The sequence below is a fragment of the Ciconia boyciana genome, chromosome 2, assembly GCF_034638445.1.
Source record: "Ciconia boyciana chromosome 2, ASM3463844v1, whole genome shotgun sequence".
Classification (NCBI taxonomy): Eukaryota; Metazoa; Chordata; class Aves; order Ciconiiformes; family Ciconiidae; genus Ciconia; species Ciconia boyciana.
The window spans coordinates 27,998,860-28,020,886 of record NC_132935.1 but is presented as its reverse complement, the minus strand read 5'-3'; the positions used below and the strand labels follow the sequence as shown (position 1 = coordinate 28,020,886).

Sequence of the window (22,027 nt, the reverse complement as noted above, 5' to 3'; positions counted from 1 at the left end):
AATTTTTGCCTAATTTTGGGGAACTACCAGGAAGTTGATCTGGAATTCTTCTGTAAGTTTATCTCACTTTTCAGGTCCTCAGATCAAAAGTTGATTTCCATATCCTTCCTGCAAGCCTAATTTCTTATGCAGGTCTACTTCTTGACTAACTTCCCTTTTTTATTCTCCAGCTTGACAGTGCACTTTCCTAGTCTCAAAAAAAAGGCCAGTGAAGTTCCTGTTAACTCTTGTTTTTAAGTCTGAACATCCCAGATGAGCTGTAGCCATTTAAAGTAGGCAAAGACTACTACCTGGTAATGGACTACTGAAGAAAAATGTTCTTTTTGCTGTTAACAGTTGGACTTGAAAGTGACGAAAGATGGTGAAAAAGTATTTCAGAAGGTGACCCTCTAAGTGAAAAATGACAATAGAATAAGGATTATTTTCATGAGTTAATTATATAACAGGGATTTGGGGTATTCAGCAGAGAAATACTATGGCATTTAAAGAGAAAAAAATGTTAAAAATTGTACAAATGACTTCACCAGGAAATGACCACAGCTGAGGCAGAGCTAAGTTGTATGCCTGACTTGTAAAGCAGAAAGAATGGCAACAGTTTATGGTAAAAATTACACATTACCGTTCCTATGCATGGTGCCATGATGGGAGAGGTAGTTATGGATGTATGAATTGTAAATGTATACACATATATTGATATATAAGGATGTAAAGAATGCAACTAATTCAGAAATTAAAGTAGATCCAACAAGGAGGTTCTCGCTTTCGACAAGTGTCCTCCAAGATCTTGCCAGTGTGAGTTTCTAAGACATGGAGCCACCACCCTATCAATCTATTTTGTCAAAATAGACTGGAGTAGGGGTCCCAGAGAGGGTCTTCCATAGAATTTTGGAGCTCACTGGTGCAATTTCATGTTTTAGAACTTTTTAACATATTACCCTCAGGAGGGAGATGAACTTTTAGATTTGTTCAGGTATTCATCACATAGGGGCCCTGATTAATGAGAAAGCACTGAGACCTTTGCTATATAAATAATTTTGCAAAGAGCAGGAAAATTCCAAAGCCAGCTCTTCTATGATAATAATTTTACATGAATGCTTCCAGCTTATGACATCCTGGAGAGATTTTCTATCCTTCCCTCATTAGTGAATATGCTACCCTGAGTTATATTAGTTTTGCTGTATTTAGTCTCAGTGGAGTGGGACGGAATTTACAAATGCTTAATCCATTGAAAGTGTGATTGCCATATAAATTATTTTTTAAGAATAATATTTATATCAGTCCATCTCTCTCCAGGGAAGTCTGTGCAAACAAATACCTTCTCAACCATTATGTATGGAATGCGTGTGAAAAATTATATTAAAGAACTACTATAGCACTTTACTATTAAGCAGTTCCTGTTTTATGGCTGTAGTGGTCTTCACTTCAGTGCTTGAATCGTAAGTTTTGATGAAGGGTGCCCTGAAGATGTCTGCATGCATCAGTCATTTGTCTGCAGAAGGATGTGGGAGCATGGGCATGCTACGCAGCCTCCCTGGAGCCAGAGCCTTCTCCTGGACTCCAACATCTTCTCTGCCAAGGCACCCCCTGAATGAACAGGACTTTAATAGGATTCTTCTTCTGGCTACATGCTGGTGCCTGCAGCAAGGGCCTCTGTATCTGAGCATGTCATCACAGCCTTGCATTACAGACAGTAGAGAGCTCGTCAATCAAGTCATGTTAGGGTATGATTCATTTCTTCCTGAAGTAGGCAGCAGCGTAATCAGGTAGGAGTCAGGTGAACTGCATCCTAAGTTCCCCTCACTCTGATAACCAGGTGTCTATTGATTATGTTGGGAATCTAGACAGCTCACCCAGCTGTAGACATCTCTGCAGTAGATGATGTCAAGTGAAATGAACCTTATCCATACAGGCAATAGCTGATCATCTCAGTTTGCAAGAAAAAGGGAAGTTTATAATCTGGTTCCAAAGTGGTATAGAAACATTTAGTATCACAGTATCTTAGTATTGCATTGTTTAGCCATTGGCTCGGAGAGTAGTCTCCCACTTCACCTATTTATATGCTTTTTTTCCCCACCAAGTTCCCATTTCACACTCCCCTCAAAGGTGGATGGATAGACCTTATGAAATGAAAAGGCCTACATGGAAACACACTGTCCACAGAGTTTCAGAAGCAGCTGCTATATATACAGTCACAGTACCTCTCAATGCTTCCTATGCTTTCTGATATATATAGAATTCAACACAAATCCATATCTCCTACTTGTTTCTTTTCTCCCTCTTTAGATTTTTTTTAAATTAATACAGTACCAGTATATTTTGAAGTTGGATTTTGTTTTGACTTTTAAGAATAACATGTGCCTACAATACTTTATTATTAAGATTTGAAGAATGATTAGATTCTATCTGTCCTGGAATATACAATAACCATCTTGAAGTAAGTTGCCAAAGAAAAATTTGATATTTTTACGACTTCTTTGTTGAACCTTGCGACAACCCATGAATTAAAAAAATGTCTATCAGATCAACATAACTTCTTTCTACAAGTTTGATGCTACCCTACCTAAAAAAGTACTGATTCCAGGCCAATACAAAGCACTGAAAGGGTGATTGACAGATGAGAATATGATTGTTTTGGCTCATCCTCTACAACAATGGCAGTCTCTGGTTACGGTTAAGATGTGAGATACTAGGCTGCTTAGTAGTCAGCAGTACTTAAACATTTTTGGCTTTGATTCTTCCTATGTAGGCTTTGTATTGGGTTTTCACATTTTCTGTTTTCTTCTGAGACAGAAGAATTTTTTGGGTCTTGCAGCAATGATTTAGTTAGATGTGATGAGGCTCAGGTCTGCAGCTGAAGTGGTTTGCTTGATCTCAGGCATTGCCAAGAGTTCAGCCTTATCAGGATGGGCTAATTCTTGATCCCACCTGAATTTCAGGTTTGTAGTACTTCTATGAGCCCTTTCACGTCCAGTGAACTCCTTCATAAATATATATTGGATTTGTAAATCTTAGGATTACTTTCTCAGTGATTAATCAGAACTCAATGTTTCTTGCTCGTAAAGGTATTCTTTGCAAATATATACACAACAGTTTGTGTAAGATGTCATAAACTATAACTGGAGGTTGAGCACTGTTTCAAAGAATGAACTACTTCTTTACTTAGCAGCCGTGCCGTTGAAGAGACTGTAAAACCTTTGGCAGTAGTTTAAGATTTTGAAGATGAGGGAGGAAAAGGTTTCAGTAGAGTCATGTAACACTGTCCTCTGTGAAGCACAAATTGGTACGGTATGACTTACATTTTATAATTCATAAAATAACAGTTCTGAAATCTGCTCAGGCAAAATTCCTGTTAAAGTATTCTATTGTCTCTGGCTTTCCTGAGCTAAGTGAAAACATCAGAAAGGATAATTTTAACACTGATTGTGCCTTTGTAATGTGATCTTTTCCTCTGCAAACATTAACAAGAAGCACTGTAATTGTTGAAATGGGCACCTGTGGAGATCAGTATATCCAGAGGAGTGAAAATACTTTCCATCCTTCTTTAACACTTTTTATATAAAGATTAGGTGGCAGTCTTTGCTTATGGCTTCCTCAAGGAAAGAAGTATGTGCTGACATTAGGTTGGTATAAGAAATCAAGTAATTTGTACTTTTCTCCTTCTAATTGTAAAATCTGGATATCTCTCTGCCATACACATCATTGTAGTATGCAAATATGAGTGATTGTTTCTGTTTAGAAAATAATTAAGAAAAAATTTGAAATGTTAAAATCTTTTGGTTTTTTAAATGTTTTAAATTCCTTTTTAAAGTTACTTTTGTTTCAGATATGCTTCTTTGTATATTTTTAAAATTGTATTTAAAATGAATCCAAAGTTTTATTAATCAAACATTGAAAGATGGGGAAGTAATCTGAAATCTCACCATTTCTGTGTGAAGAAATTAATTCCCCAATAATTTTTATTTGTTATAGAGTTAGGATAGTCAGCTGTATTCTGATGAATGCCACTTTTGATTAACGTCCTTGCAAATTAGAATTCCCACTTACAAAATTAGTGGGAGAAGAACTCTCTGTATGTGACCTTTAGGGTGCCTCACTGTGTAAAAGGAAAAGAAGATTTTAAATGCATGCAGTGAAGAAGGTGACAAAAACTTGCAATGTGAAAAATAAAATATAGGTTTTACAAAACAACTGAGTTCATTCTGAATTATGCTGTTAGCGCAACTACACATGCTATTTTAAGTAACTGTGAAAGGAACCTCTGTGAGCATTGGGATGAGTAGTGTCTTGTCATATGTGTTCTTCCATGGGAAGGCATTATTTTAATTGCTAATTCAGTCTTCAATATTTGCCAGTTCAAAGATCTGAAGTTCACCTCTGCGAAACTATTTTCACTTAAAAAATTTATTTCTGATTCATAAAATGCACATTGTTACAAAAATTGAAACTAATCACCTCTTTCTGTTTCCCTCCTTAAAGAGCATATGGGTTAGTACCTACGTGTTTACAATATGCTTTGCTGCTAACGTGGGACTGTTGTATGGCGTTGTCTGCACTATAGTAATTGTGATTTTCCGCTTTCCCAGGTGAGAAATAAATTTATCGAAATGTTCTAGCAGCACATTGTTATGTCTCCTTTCTGGCACATTGCTTCACTGTCGGGATAGACATACAGTACACTAAATTTAACAATGAAATGTCGGGGTTTTAGTTGCAGAAAATTACTAGATAAGACAATTCAGAAGGAAAAGTCACACCTATGCATTTACCATAGGCTAAGGGTCTCTAAAACATTTCATACTATGGCATTATTTTGTGATTTCTCTTAGTATTACACATCTCTGTGACTCATTAGGTGAAGGTAGCGTAAGATTAACATAAATATCAATAATATAATTTTTTTTCCATTAGATATTTATTTACCTCTTAAGGAGAAAGTATGTCTGGCAACCCTGAGTAATTAAGTGCCCTTTATAAACTCCTAGATACTATGTTGCACAGCAGTTGACAGTTGACATTTGCACTGCTAATATACATTAATGAAACATAACTGCACAACTATTCTAATGTATAATGGAAAGTACATTATAAATTCTATGTATGAATTAGAAAAGCCAGGACAAAGAAACTAGAGCTAATACAACTTTGCATATTCTTTTTTGTATATTACAGTTACTACTTTGGATCATGAGTAAAGGAAAATATCAGTTGAGGTTCATGATTTTTGTGTGACAAAGTTAATCCATAGATCACCAGTCCTGCAAATGACTTGCTGCTTGCAGGGAGTTGTTTGCGTGAACATTGAATCTCACTGAAATTAAGTACAATATAGGCAGCTTGATTTAATGCTTGTTGAAGTTAATGGTATTAACCATTTATGCATAGCTCTGTTCTCATAGAATAAGTTGCAGAACCAGTGTGAAAATAGCTCAAAATTGCAAGGCAATTACAAATTATGGAAGAAGGTTTCTGCTTGAATCAATCACTACCTTTTTGGTGATTCTGCTACTCAGCAAACTAAAATTTTGGTAAATTCTGCTAGTAAAGGAAAAGGTAAGTTTTCATGTTGTTTACACCCTGTGCCTGGATGTCTGAGGTTCTGCCACAGCAGAAAGGGAGAGATATCTGACACAAAATAGCACGATCTTCTGTTGTCTGATTTAACCAGAGACCTCAGTCTGAACCTGCACTAGTTAAAGTAAATAAGACTCTTCCCAGTGATTTCTGTGGTCTTCAGTCAGGTTGCACATGATTGTCCATGCAAGCTAAAGGCACTGAACAAGTCAACAGCCTTAAAAACTGTACTGCACAGGTGAGGTTAGCAAGAGAACGTGCAGTAAACCATGCAGTCGTGGGCAAAAGTGTCAGAAAAAGTGAAGCAAGAAGAATACCGTAGATGATTTATTGTGAAGTTTCTGTTCAAATGCCAGAGTATTGGACGTGGTACGTGTTACGTATCAGAATGTATTAAAACCAGCAACAGCTACAGCTTGATTTATGCAAACAGGAGAGAACAGCTGACTTTTGCAAGCCTCATTTAGCCAACCCCAGTACCTGCAAATATTCCTTGCACATTGATGCATCTATTAAATGTTTGTATTTTGGGATTATTTCCATTGCCTAGCTTTAAGTACAGAGCTCAGATGATAGCTAGTTTCATAGTCGTCCTGTTCTGCAGTTAAATGTGTTCCTGCAAATGATGTATTGAAGCAGAAGGTCCTACACTAAGCTGCCTTTCCAAGGCAACTTTCTCTTTTCACTGGCTGTGTAGAGAGCATAGGGATGCTGGCTTTTCCAGTTAAGTTCCCCACTTTGATAGCTAAAGTGCAATGTTCTGTGTCATCATACAAAGATGTGTCAGTTTTAATGACAAACAAAACATCCTTAGTTTTCATGACCCATAGTTATTTGATATATTTTTTTCCCCTTTCCTTACAATATGATTTTGCAGGTAAAAAATATTAATTAAACCTCCGTACTTTTGAAGCTGTAGATTGTATATTAACTACCTTGACTTGAGAATAGCTCTCTGGCCAGCTACAAAACAGTAATGAAACTTAAAATTAAGATTTTATTTACCAAAAATTTCCATTGTTTATATTTTTGAAGTGATATATTATGATTTTAAAAGGTGCTTTTTACCCTTTAACTGGATCATTATCACAAAAAATAAGCTCTGTATGCACAAGAATACCTATGGATTGCACCATCACAACTTTAAACTTCTATGATGCAGTTTTGGGGTGTGTCTCTTTCTGTTTCTGTTCAAGACTACTAATGATTTGCCTTACAGATCTTCTCTGTGTATTGATTACAGAGCAAACACACTGAATTTGAAAAATGTGAAAGAAGTGGAATATAAATACAAAACAGAAGATAATTGTGTAAGTTAAATTATCTTTTTTTGTGTGTTCCACTAATTGAGATTTGTTTATTTTCTCTAGTTTGTTACCAGATTGTAATCAGTGAGTCAAGGGAACATTTTCATGAAATGACCACTTGAAATCTAAAGCCAGTATGACATAGTAAATACAAAATTAGTCTGGACATCAGCAATTGGAATATTTTCCTCGTTCTGCTGCTGGTCTGCAAAGTGAAGTTAGGCAAGTCCTCTTAGATCTGTCTATCATCTCAGTTTATTTGTTACTTTTAAGTTAGAAATTGCTCTTTGTAAAAGTTCCTGAATTCCTAAGTCTAAGGAAATCTCTTGGCAGCAAGGGCAAGGTCCATCTGAGAAGGCAACAGCTGTCTCTATATTCTTATCTAATTTCCTCATTTCCTGAAAGTCCTTTGATACTTTCATCATCCGGACTGTCCCAGATGACACTGTGTGCGGCTGGGGAAGGAGGGACAGCATCATGAAGTTGTCACAGACTACTTCACACACCTCACCACCCTGTACTCAAAGAAGAGTACCCTCACGTGAAAAACAGATGGAAGAATCTCTCCAAGAGACTGTGCTTTTAAAATTTGGCTTCTTATAAACTTAAACCTACCAGTCAGAGATTTTAAATTATTTTGGTTATTTTCATTGCAATTATCATAAAAGTTTGCTTGTGGTCAGGCCTATGGCAAGAAAAGAAGGGTAATGATCCAGAGAGGTGAACTCCCTCCTCCAGGATGAAATGGTAGGTCAGCAGCCAAGAGAGAAGTAGAACCATGTGTCCTTTCAGCACAGAGTCCTGTCACTAGGACATCCTGCCTTCTCTACCGTGGCAGTTTCTGCTATGTCCTCTCTCCTTTCCTAATGCTTATGAAGGGTGTTATGTATCAGTAAGCAACATGCTCAGCAGTTATTACCTCACCATTAAGAAGCTCTCCCGTAAAGAATTTATTTTTTCTGGCAAATGTTTTCCATCAGAGCTATCTTGGGCTCAAAATCTGAACTTGGCTCAGGAGGGTCTACTGTTTTGGCATGCTGAACAATGCTGGAATGTGAAAGGTACATGAGAATGGGGAGGACTCTGAAATGTGAATTAAAAACACTGTTGCTGAGGCTGGCCCAGCTGTCAATTATTATATCACTTTTCATTCTTAAGAAAAACATTGGAGTAACTTTGTCAGAGATGGGTAACCAAAATTTGATTTGCCTGCTTTTTTTGTATCAGTTCATAAAATATTTTGTACAAATCCCTATGCATCTTTTTTTTAAGCTAACTGCTCCCCTGCTTTTTTTTCCTTAATCATTAAGATTAATGCCAGTAACCAAGTAATAACAAAGTAGTGTCTGCAGACAGTGGGGAAAATAACATTTTGTTAAGAAAGCAAATTGCTCAAGAGCTTATTACACAAAACAAAGAAGGAAAATATTGTTAAGATTTAGAAAAATGCGTTTAATTGAATTTAGAGTCACTGGGTTGCAGCAGGCATTTAGGGTAATTTTTAATGCATGAACGTTAGACTGATCCAAGTTCCCCTGGTAAATAACAGCTTAGACATAAACAACAGGATTTTTAAACATGAAAATATGTAAGCTTAATGTTCTACCCTGCCATTAAGGTCTGTGGATTTATAGAGGTTATTTCATCAATAGGAGAAAAGACACTTTAATATGGAAAAAATCAAGAGGGTATTTAGAAGCTTATATGAAACACATTGCATCACAGGCGTTCCCTGAAGTGAATTCTTACCCAAGCGTAGACAGTGCTGTGCAGAGTGCACAGGGCAATTGCCAGTATCCTCCTAAGTGGCAGTAGGGATAGGCCACCTGAGATAATTTTCTTTCTTTCTTGGCAAGGACATGACAAAGAGGAAGTCCGTTTTTCTCAGAACAGTTCTTATTAAGAAAGGAGCTAGAACCAAACCAGAGCCAGGAACAACTGAGCCAAATTTGGCACAGTTGTCCTTGCCCATCCTGGAAAAAAGATTGTACCTAAGTCTGCCATCTGCTTCATCTGGCCTTACAATTTGAGCCTTTCAAATTTTCCACCTTGTATTTTTGGAAGCTTATTAGCTTGTTGATCATCACAGGCTTTGATCTTTGCACATCAGCCTTCCTTCTTCTTAGTTTTCATCTTCCACTTTGCTCGTTCTGGTGTGGCACCAAAGTGCTCACTTGTCTCCACATCAAGCTGTGTATGACATCTTTTTTAAGGGAATATGTGGGATGTCGGCATATTTCTTCATTCTCCATTTCTCCACTCATATTGCCCTCTGTTTCGCCCTTATTTTAGAGTTTTCTTTCATATAATCTTAGCCATTTTAATTGCCAGTTAGGCTTTGCCACTTGACTGACCGAAGTATGTTGGTGATGTGATATATACCACAATCACATTCGTAGGTAAATTGCGCAAAGTCCCTATACATAGTCTGAGGTTTATTGCCTCAGTTTGGGATGTTTGAAATGTTTCCTTAGTCTGTATGATGGTCGCTGCGGTGGTGTCCGAGAGATCATCTGGTTCCCAGAAGTCTGAATAGCAGTCTACAATAAGGAGGTAGTTTGTGTGGTTTGTGGTGAAGATTTCCATTCCTGTTTTGCTTGAAGGTCTGTTGGGAAAACTGTGTATCATCTTCAATGCAATCCCACGCTTTTTTGAACTACTTAAAAAATGGTCTGTGTGTCAGCTCCACTTGTGTTTGAGTGCAACCTTGTTATATGTCTCTGACTTTTGTTAGGAAGAATAGAGCCTTTTTGAACCTATATCCTCTTGCGAATTCTTGGTTTTTACTTCCTGTTACCCATTGTCACAGGTAGTTCATTTTTGAGAGCTGATACTCACACAAATCAGATGTTTTATTTCAGTAGTAAATGGATATTTTCTGTATCCAGACCCTTTATTGCACTTAGTGATAGAATACTTCATTGCATATAGAACTTTTTTGGACTGAAATCCTTTTGGAGAACTTCTCAGAATCAGATCTGTTGATCTGCCCTCACTGTCTGCTGTTGTCCTGCTGGGGTGTTGTCAGCTGCAGTGTTTGTCCATTAAAATCTCATCCTGTTTGCATTCTTCCAAAGTCGGCAAAGTTTTTATGAGACTGTTGAAGCTGACACTCAGTGATATCATGTTTTGCATGTGAAAATAACTAGGGGGAATCATTGCTGTGCAATGTTCAGGCTGTGCATTCAAGGATCCTCTTTTCATCTCACCTGGAAGGAGAATGCTCTGAACTTCCACATGTAACCTGGAGATCCCCAGCTTCCATAAAAGACATATCTGAAAGGCAAATTAATCCTCTTGCTTTTTTGGCTACTGGTGCTTATGAGCAGTGTTATTATGGCTATTTAAGAATCTCTAGTTGCATGCATGCCTGTCAGGTAGAACATGCTACTGAAAATATTGATAAATTTTACAGGCCACACATGATCCTGCTTATTCCTGTTTACAGCACTCGATGCATAAAAGCTTAATACAATTATTTACTGGAATATACATAAAGAACTTCATAAGTAGATGTAATATCTTTTACTAGATCAAATAGTACAACTGGAAAAAGTGGAAGACCCTAACGGCTAGCAGACTGTTCCTCAAGTCTGAAATAGAAGCAGCAGAAACCAAAGCAGCTGAGAGGCGTTGCTCCACATTGAATTTGGTCTGTCTCAGACCTAATTTTCCTCAGGAAAAGAGAGACATGAGTCATAACCTGCTGAAAATGGAGAGCTAGGTAGAATGAGCTTAACTCTACCTACCTACAAAATCAGTATATTTACATATAAATATTCATTTTCTTACTGGCTTTTGAAGGTGTTTTAAGTCCACCTTGAGAATGAAAGAAAAAGTGCTTGTTTTGTGGGAAATGTTCCCCACTGGTACCTGGGGGTTTCCTGACCTTTATCTGATGTCCTTCAGAAATCGTTCTGGTGTATAGTGTCTGTGTTTTGGGCTACACAGTTTCATTGAAAGTACCTGGTGAACTGGATGAAACTTATTCAAAGAACTGCAGAGACAGGAACCGAGTGATGGTTCTCGTGTAGATTATTTATTGTGTTGGTTGTAGATATGTGCTGGCAGTTTTAAATGTGTTGCTCAAGCTTGGTCTGGGTCCACTAAGTATTTCCATGGAGAAATATCCCTGTTGCACTAAAGTCATCTTCAGATAACTGAGATGAACATTTGCATCATTCCTCAAACCACCTGCAGTGTTTGCCCCAAGTCCTCATGTACTTTTTCCAACACATATGCTTGTCTAATAAAAGATATTCCCTGTCTGCAAACCTTGCCTTGCCTGTGTTTGGGGATCATACCAACTGAAACAGTGCTACTATTATTTGCCAGATAATAGTCCTTAGTATTATCTATCATAATGAATATGATTTTGCTTTCATGTTAACTTTAATTAAGGATAATTTTCCTTATAGTTTACTTACATTTTCTTTTTTACTTCAGTTGTGTGTGAAGACTGATCAAGACAGTTATCTGTTAAATCATTATCATAACCCAAAACTCCTTCTAGGTTGATTTACAGGAATTTTCAGGATTTTTAAAGAAATTACTTTGTTTTTCAGTCTCCAAACCCAAGATATCTTCTCAGTATTTTGCTTATTTCATTCCACAGGAATCATTAAAACAGGTAAAGATAGTTTCAGTCAACAACCCATTAGTCTTTCTGAATGCCAGGAAATTTCATGCTGACCTGATAGAGATAATCCAGAAGGACAGCACGAGCAGCCAGGCATGTGAAGATGTAAACAAGGTAGGATGTGCTATATGCTTCAGTAATCATGGTGACGGTGTTAAGATCATGATTGCTTTCCTTGCATTTCTTAGAGAATGCAATCAGATACTGAAACAGATATAAAAAGATAATATTTCAAATTATTAATTTAGTATAGAATGAAGTTAATCTTAATCTTAGTCAGATTCGATAAGGATTGTTTTCTTGTTATTACTTGAGCAGAATATCTCTACTTTTTCTATATATGATCCTGTAAAAGACATTAAAGCACTGATCCAAAGCTCTTCAAAATTTCTGGCAGAACTTACATAACCTCAGATACTATAAGGTTTGTGATTTTAAAAAGACAATGAGTAGCTACAAATCTACTTGAATAAAATGTGAGGTTTTTGCTGGAGGTGAGTCCATGAGAGATAGACACTTCATTTCTGTTTCTAACTATAAATAATTCCAGGAGAATTAGGAAGAAGGTACAAACTGGCTAAAGTTTTTCTCAAAGGTAGTGTTTCTTTTTAATTTTCTGCACTGATTGTATTGGAAAAATAAACAGTATAAAAATTATGTATAACTTAGTTTTGGAGCATATCTCCATAAGTATAGTATTTTTCAAGTTTATCTGCACATAACTACTGCAACTTCCTACAACACTCCCCAAAAGGAAAAAAAAGTCTTATTATTTTTCTATCATTACAATGAAGACCTTCCAATACTGTACAATGCTTACTGTAGGCAATTTCATCCAGTTTGGCACACTGGGCTGAGAAAATCACAGTCATTTCCTAGATGAGTTGTTAAGACAGTGTTCAGCAATGTGTGTCCACCACCTCTCCTGTCTCTTGCCAAAGAGCTGTGCTACCCATGCCTACTTTGATGGGTGGCTTCTCCTCATTGTACAGAAATTCAGCTGATAAATTGTGCTGGTTTTTTTCCTTGGTTGTCCTAGGCTGACTGATTTGGATTGTATGATAACAAACCCTGAAACAGAGAGAAATTACTTAGGATTTGGATGGAATTAATTTATGAGTTAATTTAATAAGTGTAATAAGTTAATAAGTTAATTTAATAAGTTCATCTATAAGTTACTTAGGAGGGAGATTTTATCCTTTGTCTCTCCTGTAAGGTATTGGCAGTAGAGCTGCCTGAAATATTGTGCATAATTTTTTTTGTGGAATAAAGGTCTTTCTGTAGCATACAATGGGAGTGAAAAAAATTGCACTTTGGACTTTGTTTCTGTGCTGTATTTCTGGTTTTAACTCATATTTCTACTGAGAACTTAACATTCATATTGAAATAATTTTAAAATATTTTTCCAGAGAAAGGTAATTGTTTAATAAATTTACATGTCAAAAATGTTTTCACTAAAATATTAGCATAGCAAATGAGATTGCAGCAAGTAGAAAATGAATCAAAAGTTAATCTTATAAAATCACTGACAAGAATTTACCTTTTCAAGAACATCTTTCCCATCTTTTGACCACTTCTTAACCAACCGCTGCTTCCCCAAAAGCATCGCGTTCATAATATGCTTTCTAGTGGATCCAAACGTGACAGGTTGAGTCATCTAGAAAGAAAAGCGAGATATCAGTTTGGTATAACTTTAGAAGAATACTGAGAGACATACTCAGCAAACACTATCTATCCAATAGGCTGCTGCATACAATATGATTTTGGAGAGAAGGAGTTAACTTTGATATTGAGAAACAGCATTCTTATGTATTGCATTGATTTTCTCTGGTCACTATGCATTGGACTAGTTTTCCTTGGTATGTTAATAGTTTGTTGCTTTTATTTCAGTGTGAGCAGAACACATTGCTCTGTTCATTTTCCAATGGAAGTTGTCATGGTGAGTTTATTATCTATAAATGATAGTAAAACCAAGATGGATGTAAGTGTGCAAAATGGCTCCATGCTTTTCTATTTATTTCTGTGTGAACTCAAGTTGTCTGGAGACTAATATTTTCAGTTAGAACAAACAGTCAATGAAGCATGACTGCTAAACGGTGTTAAATTCTGTTAACCTTGGCCTAACAGGTCTTATTTTTATTCTGGTCTTGACTGACTTCTTAAGATTTCAAAAACAGGCAACCCATGAAAATACCTTTTCTGCAGGAGTCCCTGCTTATTTCTCATGAACCACTGTGTGCATACTGAGACAGGTAGGCAGTGGGAGGAACCACTTCCCATGTTACTGCCTGGACTGGTCTTCAGACAAAGACCTAAGAGGCTGTTTTGCTAAGCTCTGGTCTTGTTTTTTTGCATTCACAGTGGGACTTGAATATTAGTATGCAAAAGTAAAAATAGGGTAAGATTAGAGCCATGTTAAATTTTTGTGATCTTTAAAGCTACTTAGGAGAAAATCTCGGAAAACATCAACTGAATTATCAGTGACACTATGGCCACCAATATTGTACTGTATATCAATAGAGAGAATAAAGAAAAAAACCTAAGGGTTTGTTTTCAATTAAGAATTAAGCTGGATAATTCCACTCTTCCCACATTTTATAACACTTAAATCAAACCAGAGCACATACATTTCCATGGGAGAGCTGCACCAACCTTTTGCAGAAGATACTTTACACAGATGACTTCATTGTGGATGGAATTAAAATACTGTGTTTATTTAAAACACTTATAAGCATTAAGGCCACAGTAAAGAATTTGATCCGGGGGCTGTTGTTTGAATGTTTACATTTATTAACTAGACTCATGACATTTTTATGATACCACAATGTTTAGTTTACTTGAGGGTGACAGAGTGCTTTGCTGTAACACATAGCAATGTAATGACAATGGCTACTGAAGACTATACAGGGCTATACTGTAAAATACGAAAAGAGTGCAAAGCACTTTATACATGAGGAGATTTTTGGAAGGTCTTGGCAGTACGTATTTCAGTCCTGTTTTGGATGAACTGGTTTCTCATGTTACAGAAGTTACAGACAGCACAAGACCTCTTTTCTGATTGCATAAATTCTGCCTTGAGGACTTACGTGCTCTGTTGTCCCTTGTACCAACCAGTCTATGGTGACACTTCATGAGAGCTTTAAAATAAAAAACAGAGGGAAAAAAGAAAAATCCCTATAAAAAGTAAAACAAACCATGAGGCTTAAATTTTTAGGAAGGAGGGGAGCAGGAAGACATAATCTTTAATCCTTACGGCAGGTGTCCTGGAAGGCGCAGCAACGTAGATCTTTGTCAAAATCTTTCCTTTCTCCCTCTGGGGAATACCGATTTGCCATTGGTCTCTATCAGCACCAAAGTAAACAGCTGCTGTTGCCCTTGCCACTGGTTCAGAGAGGGAGCTGGGCTGTATCTACCCCCCCGTCCAGAAGCCAGGCAGCCTCTACTGCAGTGCAGGAGGCCAGCTGGAGGGGAAGGTGTCATGAGTAAGTAACAGGGAGAAAGAGTAAGTTCTTTTGTTTCAGAGGCAGAGGAGGTGTGTAGAAAAGATTACAGTGAGCAGCCTAGCAGATCTCATAAATCCTTTCTTGGTTTCCGTCACAGCAATGTCAGGCAGGAGGTTTCCTTTGAAATTCTGTATTTTTGTTTGGTATGTATCTATTAATGTACGTTGGACAGTACAAAGACAGTAAATCTCTGGAGGTGCAAGTGCAAAAGTCTCTAGCTCTCAGACTACTGTCAGAAAGGAATTAGCACCATTATAAATCTACACCATGGGGAAATTCTAAGTCCCCTCAAGAGTTTAAAATCTTTCCTTCTGCTCTGTCAAAACCATTTAGGTTAACCCATCTTTCCATTCAGAATTCCTTTCCTTCATCTCTTTTTTTGAGTTTTGTGCATTATGATAACTAACATTTGTTCACAGAGCAATGTAAATAAGATGTGCATTATTTTCTAGTTTTCCCTTTATGAAAGCCAGGAATCATTTATCTATGTGCTAGTTCAGGACACATTTCGGAGTTCAGGAGTGTGCATAGTTTAAGCACAAGATGGCCTGTGGTTGAAGAATGAGTATAAGACCTTCGCAAATCTTACCAACATCTTTTTTTCTCCAGCATCAATATGTGATAGTATATAAAAAAAGCACAGTAAAATCTTAGGAAAACAAAACACTCCACTTTATGTATTTTTCTTCCTTATAGGAGGAAGGCTTAGTTAAGCCATAGGCAGGCATTTAGGTACTACAGAAATGAACGTCATATCAGAGCTTAAAAGAGAGATATATTCTCTCTGTATCCCATGTAAACTTTTCCAAACAAGCCAAGATATTATCCTGACTCATTTAGAAATTCAAATCTGAAGAAGCAATTCTTTAATTCTTGAGCGACTATTCCTGTCTAAAACATCTCACTAATGATATGTTCTGCCCATCATCACTTCATCCCATTGCTCTGAAGGTCCTTCATTTGTGCTTCTAAAATGTGCCATTTGCTTGACTGATATCCCAGTACGTAATAGTAAAATTTTTATTGTGATAGTTTGGGCTTATTTTGTTGAACTATCATTATTCTTATATGCATTTCTTGACTATTCTCCCTTTTAATTAAAGTTTTTCATTTATCAAATGTGTAGGTGAGTCATTCCAGTCATGTCACAGTGAGCGACGTGTTTTGATATTAGACTGCAGTGGACTGAATTTCTTTGACTACACTGGAGTCTCAGTGCTGCTTCAGGTATTCATGATATCCGACAAATTCTGTACATAGAAATATAATTACACATACAGGTTACTGGAGCCAGCTACTCATCACCTCACCTATATCAGTGGATAAGCATGTCACTCGTGGAAAAGATGAACACAGATTTGGTATTAAACTGCATTGCGTTTATACATAGAATTATATAAAAAATAATTCTAAAGATTTTGTGTGATATTCAGTGCAAATATAAGTATCTGTATGTAATGGAGATGAGTTTCTGAACTTTTTTTTTTTAATTTTAAAGCTGTTTTAGGTCATATTTGACCCTGTCATATCAGTTATGTCAGTTGCAGTGTAGCCATGTGTAGATTTACCCGTTTAAAATTTCAGCTTTTAATTCTGTGATTTTATCTGTATGTCCTGCTTTCCACTAAGCCAGAGGTCTTAATGATTTCTCCATGTTTTCTTCTGTGGGTTACATACCTAGCAGGCTGGGCTCCTCAGGCATTGCAGGAGCTCCAAGAAGCTCCCAGAAGACCAAAACCAGTAACCACATAATGAGCAGTTCTATATAGTGGATGAAAAATTATGTTCAAAAGCTATTTCTTACATTTCCATTGGGTCTGGCATTTAATAGATGTGTAGTGGGTACAGATTTAAGTGGGTATGCAAGGTTTCATTCATATAATTTTTCTGAGTAAGACAGAAGACCAGATTTGAACTTGGGTCTCAGCCCAGGCCTTTTCTTATCCTAACCATTTTCTCAATTTACTGCAGTGATTAAGCAGTGAAGTAAGTGCTGCCTTAAAAATGTTAAATTAAAACTATGTATAGGTGGGGATATAGTAAAAAATAAAACTGGAAAGATTAAATAAGGTGAGTGGGAGTTACTCTTTATTATGTCTCACCTCAAAATGTAGGGCATTCAATAAAATTATTAGATAAAGTGTTGTGGTTTAGCCCCAGCCGGCAATTAAGCTCCACAGAGCCGCCCGCTCACCCTCCCCCCCCGGCGGGATGGGGGAGAGAATCGGAAGAGCAAAAGTAAGAAAACTCAAGGGTTGAGGTAAGAGCAGTTTAATAATTGGAACACACACACACAAAAATAATAATAATAAAAATTGTAATGAGAAGGAAAACAACAAGAGAGAGAGAGAGGAAGAAAACCCAGGAAAAAACTAAGTGATACAACTGCTCACCACCCACTGACCGATGCCCAGCCCATCCCCAAGCAGCGATCGCTGCCCCCAGGCCAGCTCCCCCCAGTTTCTATACTGAGCATGATGCCATATGGTATGGAATAGCCCTTTGGCCAGTTGGGGTCAGCTGTCCTGGCTGTGCCCCCTCCCAGCTTCTTGTGCCCCTGGCAGAGCAGGGGAAGCTGAAAAGTCCTTGACTTAGCGTAAGCACTACTTAGCAACAACTAAAACATTGGTGTGTTATCACCATTACTCTCATTCTAAATCCAACACACAGCACTATACCAGCTACTAGGAAGAAAATTAACTGTATCCCAGCCGAAACCAGGACATAAAGCATTAATTAAAAAAAAAAAGATTGGTGAAACTGATTTCCAAAAGATCTTAGAGACCCCAGAAGTACAAATTATATCAAAGAAGTGTTAGACAAATTTGTGAGAGGTAAGTCCATCATCGGCTGCGAAATGCGCAAGTTGAGAGCGTATTTTGCCTCTGAGTAAATGACTGGTCCAAAACTGAGTTACCCAGGGGAGGAACACACCCAATGTGTCCTCGTTGTTACACTCCTTCCCGAAATATCATCACTGCTGCTAGAGGGATTTGTAGACTGAGACAGGCTTTTGGTTTATTTTTAAAAATAGGGTATTCTGATGTGGTTCTTGCTGAATCTCTTCTCTCAGAATTGTTCCACTTTATATGGATTATTTAAGCATTTTTTGAAGCAAGGACTGCTTTGGATGTTGCTCATCTGCCAGAAAAGGCCCTAGTCTGGTTCTAGAGTTACTTTCACTTTTTTTACTTTCTAGCTTATTGAATACTTAGTCTCTGTGAAGATTAACATTTTAAAATAAAGAATAAAGAACAACTTACTGCAGAATGTAGCAAGATGGTTATGGTGCTTTTCTGATAGTCTGCTGGAAGGTTCAAAGTTTCCTAGGTGCGATTCATGCCTTTGTGGACTGGTAGGTAAGCATGTGGAGAGGAGATGGGGAAACTTGCTGAAAAAGGAAAACTGGAGGAAAAAAAAATCTAACAAATATAATTTTTAAAGTGCTAAATTGTTCATCAAATTCAGATTTAATTCATTTTATCACCAGCAGAGCTGTAGAGTACTTTGAGGAGGGGGGAGTAATTAGTGTGGGTTTGTGGTGTTTGCATTACAAAAGGGCTCGCTCTGGTGGCTGCTGGCAGTACAGCTTCAACAGCAGCACTTCTGCCTGCCTGCTCTGAATACGTTCTTTTTGGGTATTTGATTCTCTGTTGGTATTTGAAACAGGCTTTTTTAATTTCATGTTTTCACACATATAGATTTACATGGACTGTAAAAACAGACACATCGATGTGTTGCTAGCACACTGCAAAGGCAAGTATCAGCTTACAGCAAAATTTTTAACATGACGGTTTATATATCCTCACTACCTTATCAGTGCTCATATGTTTGTTTTATTGCAGCTTCCTTGATAAAAGCAATGCAGTACGGTGGAAATCTTGAATCTGAAAATCCTGTCTTCTTTGAATCTATTTCTTCAGCAATCGATGCCATTCAAATTCACAGGGTGAGACTTACAGCAGGGGTAGGTGAAGTCTGGAGGGCTTCTTGGATGCTCACAGTAATTCATTAAATTCTGGGGAAATCTTATTTACCCAGTGAAATTTTTGTGTAGAAATCTTTTATCTGTCTAGTCTCTACATCTGGTCCTCAGCCTCTGGACTGCAGTTACCAAGTTTTTCCTGCTAGCACTCTCTTCCCATCACCGTCTCTCCTTTAGCAACAACTTCTCAGTCTTCTATGCTAGATCCAGAGGCCCTGTGTTGTGGTGCATTAATCTGGGTGCATTCTTCACTGGAAAGCGTAATGTCATCTAGAAATACCTAACATAGCCTCTTGGTGAGGCAAATTAACTCTCACCTAGTTCTGCATTACTGAAACTACATTCCTGCGGTCCTCATTCTGGGTTGCTTACAGCTACTTCACACAGAACTGTACCGTTCTGACCGAAACACTTCTGGATCCTTAGCAAGTTTGTTTTGAGCTAATAAGCTTGTGTCTACCCTGCTGTGTTGGCTCACTGGTGGAAAGAAGGGGTAGGAATTGCACGAGGTGGAAGAGAGAGCTAGAGGGAGAAGGAAGGCTTGGCTCAGAAATTGAGGCTTGAGGCTTGAACATGCATTTGCTTGAACATGTATTTACTCAGTCAATAATTCTTGTATTCCTTGTGAAAAAGATGTAAACCTGGGTTTTCCTTATAAACTGTGAGCCATTTCCATTGTAATCCCAGCACAGCTGAGCATGCATTACAAGCAGTGGGCTTTCCCATGGTTTTATTTATGATTCCAAACATGGCTAGAGCTTGGCTCAGAGCCCTCTCCAAGAGACATTAAACTCATCATGGTCTGTGGTTTTGGGGTTTTTTTTCTCCACTTTATATTCTACTAATTAAATTAGAGTTGCCTATGGACAAAATCACTTTCCATTGATTTATCCAGATAAGGTGAGTTGGCACAGTTGGTCTAGTGGATTGACCAGAAAAACATGTTCTCTTCAGAGCTTTTCAACATTTTTCATTTTGTTGCCCTGCAAAAGAAATAATTTACTAAATAGTAACTGCAGGGCAGAAATAATAGGGATGACTATTGTATATTTTGTCTGGGTCTGATTAGATGATTTAGGATGATTGTTGTGTTATAAAATGTCTGCATTCTTTATAGACATTAATTAACCTTCCTAACATTCTTGTAAGATAGTTATGTACTAGCATTCCTGTTTTATGGAAATGGGACATGGGGAGACCAGGACAAATGTCCAAAGTGAAAAGGGATATTAGCGCTCAGAAGCCCACTTTTCTAGGAACTGATCCCATGTTTCTACCAGAGCTGCTAAGCAAATCAAAGCTCTCAATAGTGGCTTAGCAGATTAGTCTGAAAGGCTTGCATGCAGCCTCAAATTTTAAATGTAATTATGAACAGTGTATATATGCTGCTGATGCCTCTTCAGAGTATTCCGAGTATGTGATTTGGGTTTTTTTTTTATGTGTCCCTTGCGTTTAACACCTGAAGATAAGATGAACAGGAGTAAAAAGGCAGGGTGAGCACAATAGCAGCACCACACTGTAAGTAACACAGTCTGTCTATGTACTCTTCCTGTGCCTTTTTAAGATGCTGATGTCAGCAGGAATTTTGAGTGTTTATATGAAGGAAAAAAGGCAGGATAGGATAGGATAGGATAAGGTAGGCTACGCTAGGCTAGGCTAGGCTAGGCTAGGCTAGGCTGGAAAAGAACAGAAGGAAGGAGTTGGCGATTTATGGAAAGTGATTCATTCCGATTTACATTTCCGCTTCTCCCTACAGCAGGAAATAGTCTTTCACTGGCAGAAAGGTAGAGGCAAGAGGGCTTCATGGTTCCTTTTCATCTCTGCTGCTGTGCAGAAATGCAAAGGTGCTGTTATCTACATCCTCCAAGGTTAATGTCATGTAATTCTCATTTTTATGTTGATAAGTTGGTAAGAGAATTATCTGTTGCTTTATGCAGTTCATCCTCATCATAAATAACTTTTTGATTTATTAGTCTTTATAATGGTGGGATTTTCAAACTAGCACTGCTTCATCTGCTATTTTTACATGATATTCTAGGAAAACATTGTAATACTTTTTTTTTCTGTTTCTCTCAATTTAGAATTACAGCAAGTTCAGTGAACAGAGTGAAGTGTGATGTCAACCCATTGAATATGGCTAGTTTGATCTGCTCATATTCAGAATGAACTACACCACGGTTTCTCCTTAGCTTTTTTCTCCAGGGGATCTCATAGATGATCTTTTGTATGCCATATATATTTACTACATTCAGTAATGACAGATCTGCCATTCAGAAAAAAATCTTTCAGCTGCCATGACTCAGAGAATGTTCATACAATTGTTCTATAGTGGTTTTATATAATATTTTTATATACATTTAGATACAAATTATTATAAAGCAGGCATTAAGTACTGACTGTGTTTACCAGTAAGGTATAGTGTTTTAGATATCTTCTATTGTAACATTAGTTGTAATATGCATCTGTAGTTTTGTGCATGGAATAATGAGACATTATGAATTCTTAAAACCAGTGTGTTATAATTGATACAGTACATACAGGAAGCCATATACCAGTGCATACTCTGTTTCTAATGGCTTTACTTACCCTTTCTTCTGTTCAAGACAGCCAGTTGCAGTAACAGCATCATATCACAGCTAACATATTCTTCTATTTTTTGTACTTGGTTTTGTATGCTTTTTAATGCCTGCCAAGGTCAGTGGGAGCACTGAGAGAAGGCAGATGTATGTTGGCTAAGTGCACTGGATTGTCTCCCCCTCTAGTAGTTGTCATGAGTTATTATGGTTTGCTATGTTTTCAAAGCCATAGGTATTCTTTAGCTCAGATAGAAGAGGAAAAACTGGTAATATTTTTCCAAAACTTGTTCTTGTTTCCAGCAGAGTAGTCTGCATTTCCAGTTTGAGCTGTGATTTTTTGGTGGTGAAATCTTCAGCTGTAGCAGCCAAGAAATGACGGTAGAGAGACACATGAGGTGTGTGCCACATTTCAACCCCAGTTCTGCAGTACGTGTGCAAGCACACAA

At 37.4% G+C, this 22,027-nt stretch overlaps 1 protein-coding gene across 2 annotated transcripts in view; it reads left to right on the top strand.

The window, feature by feature from the left end:
• Nucleotides 1–20,514, top strand: part of SLC26A7 (solute carrier family 26 member 7) — a 69,805-nt gene extending 49,291 nt beyond the window's left edge. Inside the window, exons 11-18 of one of the 2 annotated variants that reach the window (XM_072851203.1) lie at nt 4,477–4,583; nt 6,815–6,881; nt 11,494–11,631; nt 13,408–13,456; nt 16,147–16,247; nt 18,722–18,776; nt 18,866–18,987; nt 20,471–20,514. In XM_072851203.1, the coding sequence (XP_072707304.1) occupies nt 4,477–4,583; nt 6,815–6,881; nt 11,494–11,631; nt 13,408–13,456; nt 16,147–16,247; nt 18,722–18,776; nt 18,866–18,987; nt 20,471–20,479 (648 nt within the window). In that variant the 3' untranslated portion in view covers nt 20,480–20,514. Of the gene's footprint in view, nt 1–4,476; nt 4,584–6,814; nt 6,882–11,493; nt 11,632–13,407; nt 13,457–16,146; nt 16,248–18,721; nt 18,777–18,865; nt 19,070–20,470 lie in introns of those variants that run through there. The other variant, XM_072851201.1, reaches the window with a different exon arrangement.
• Nucleotides 20,515–22,027: the final 1,513 nt, after the last annotated feature.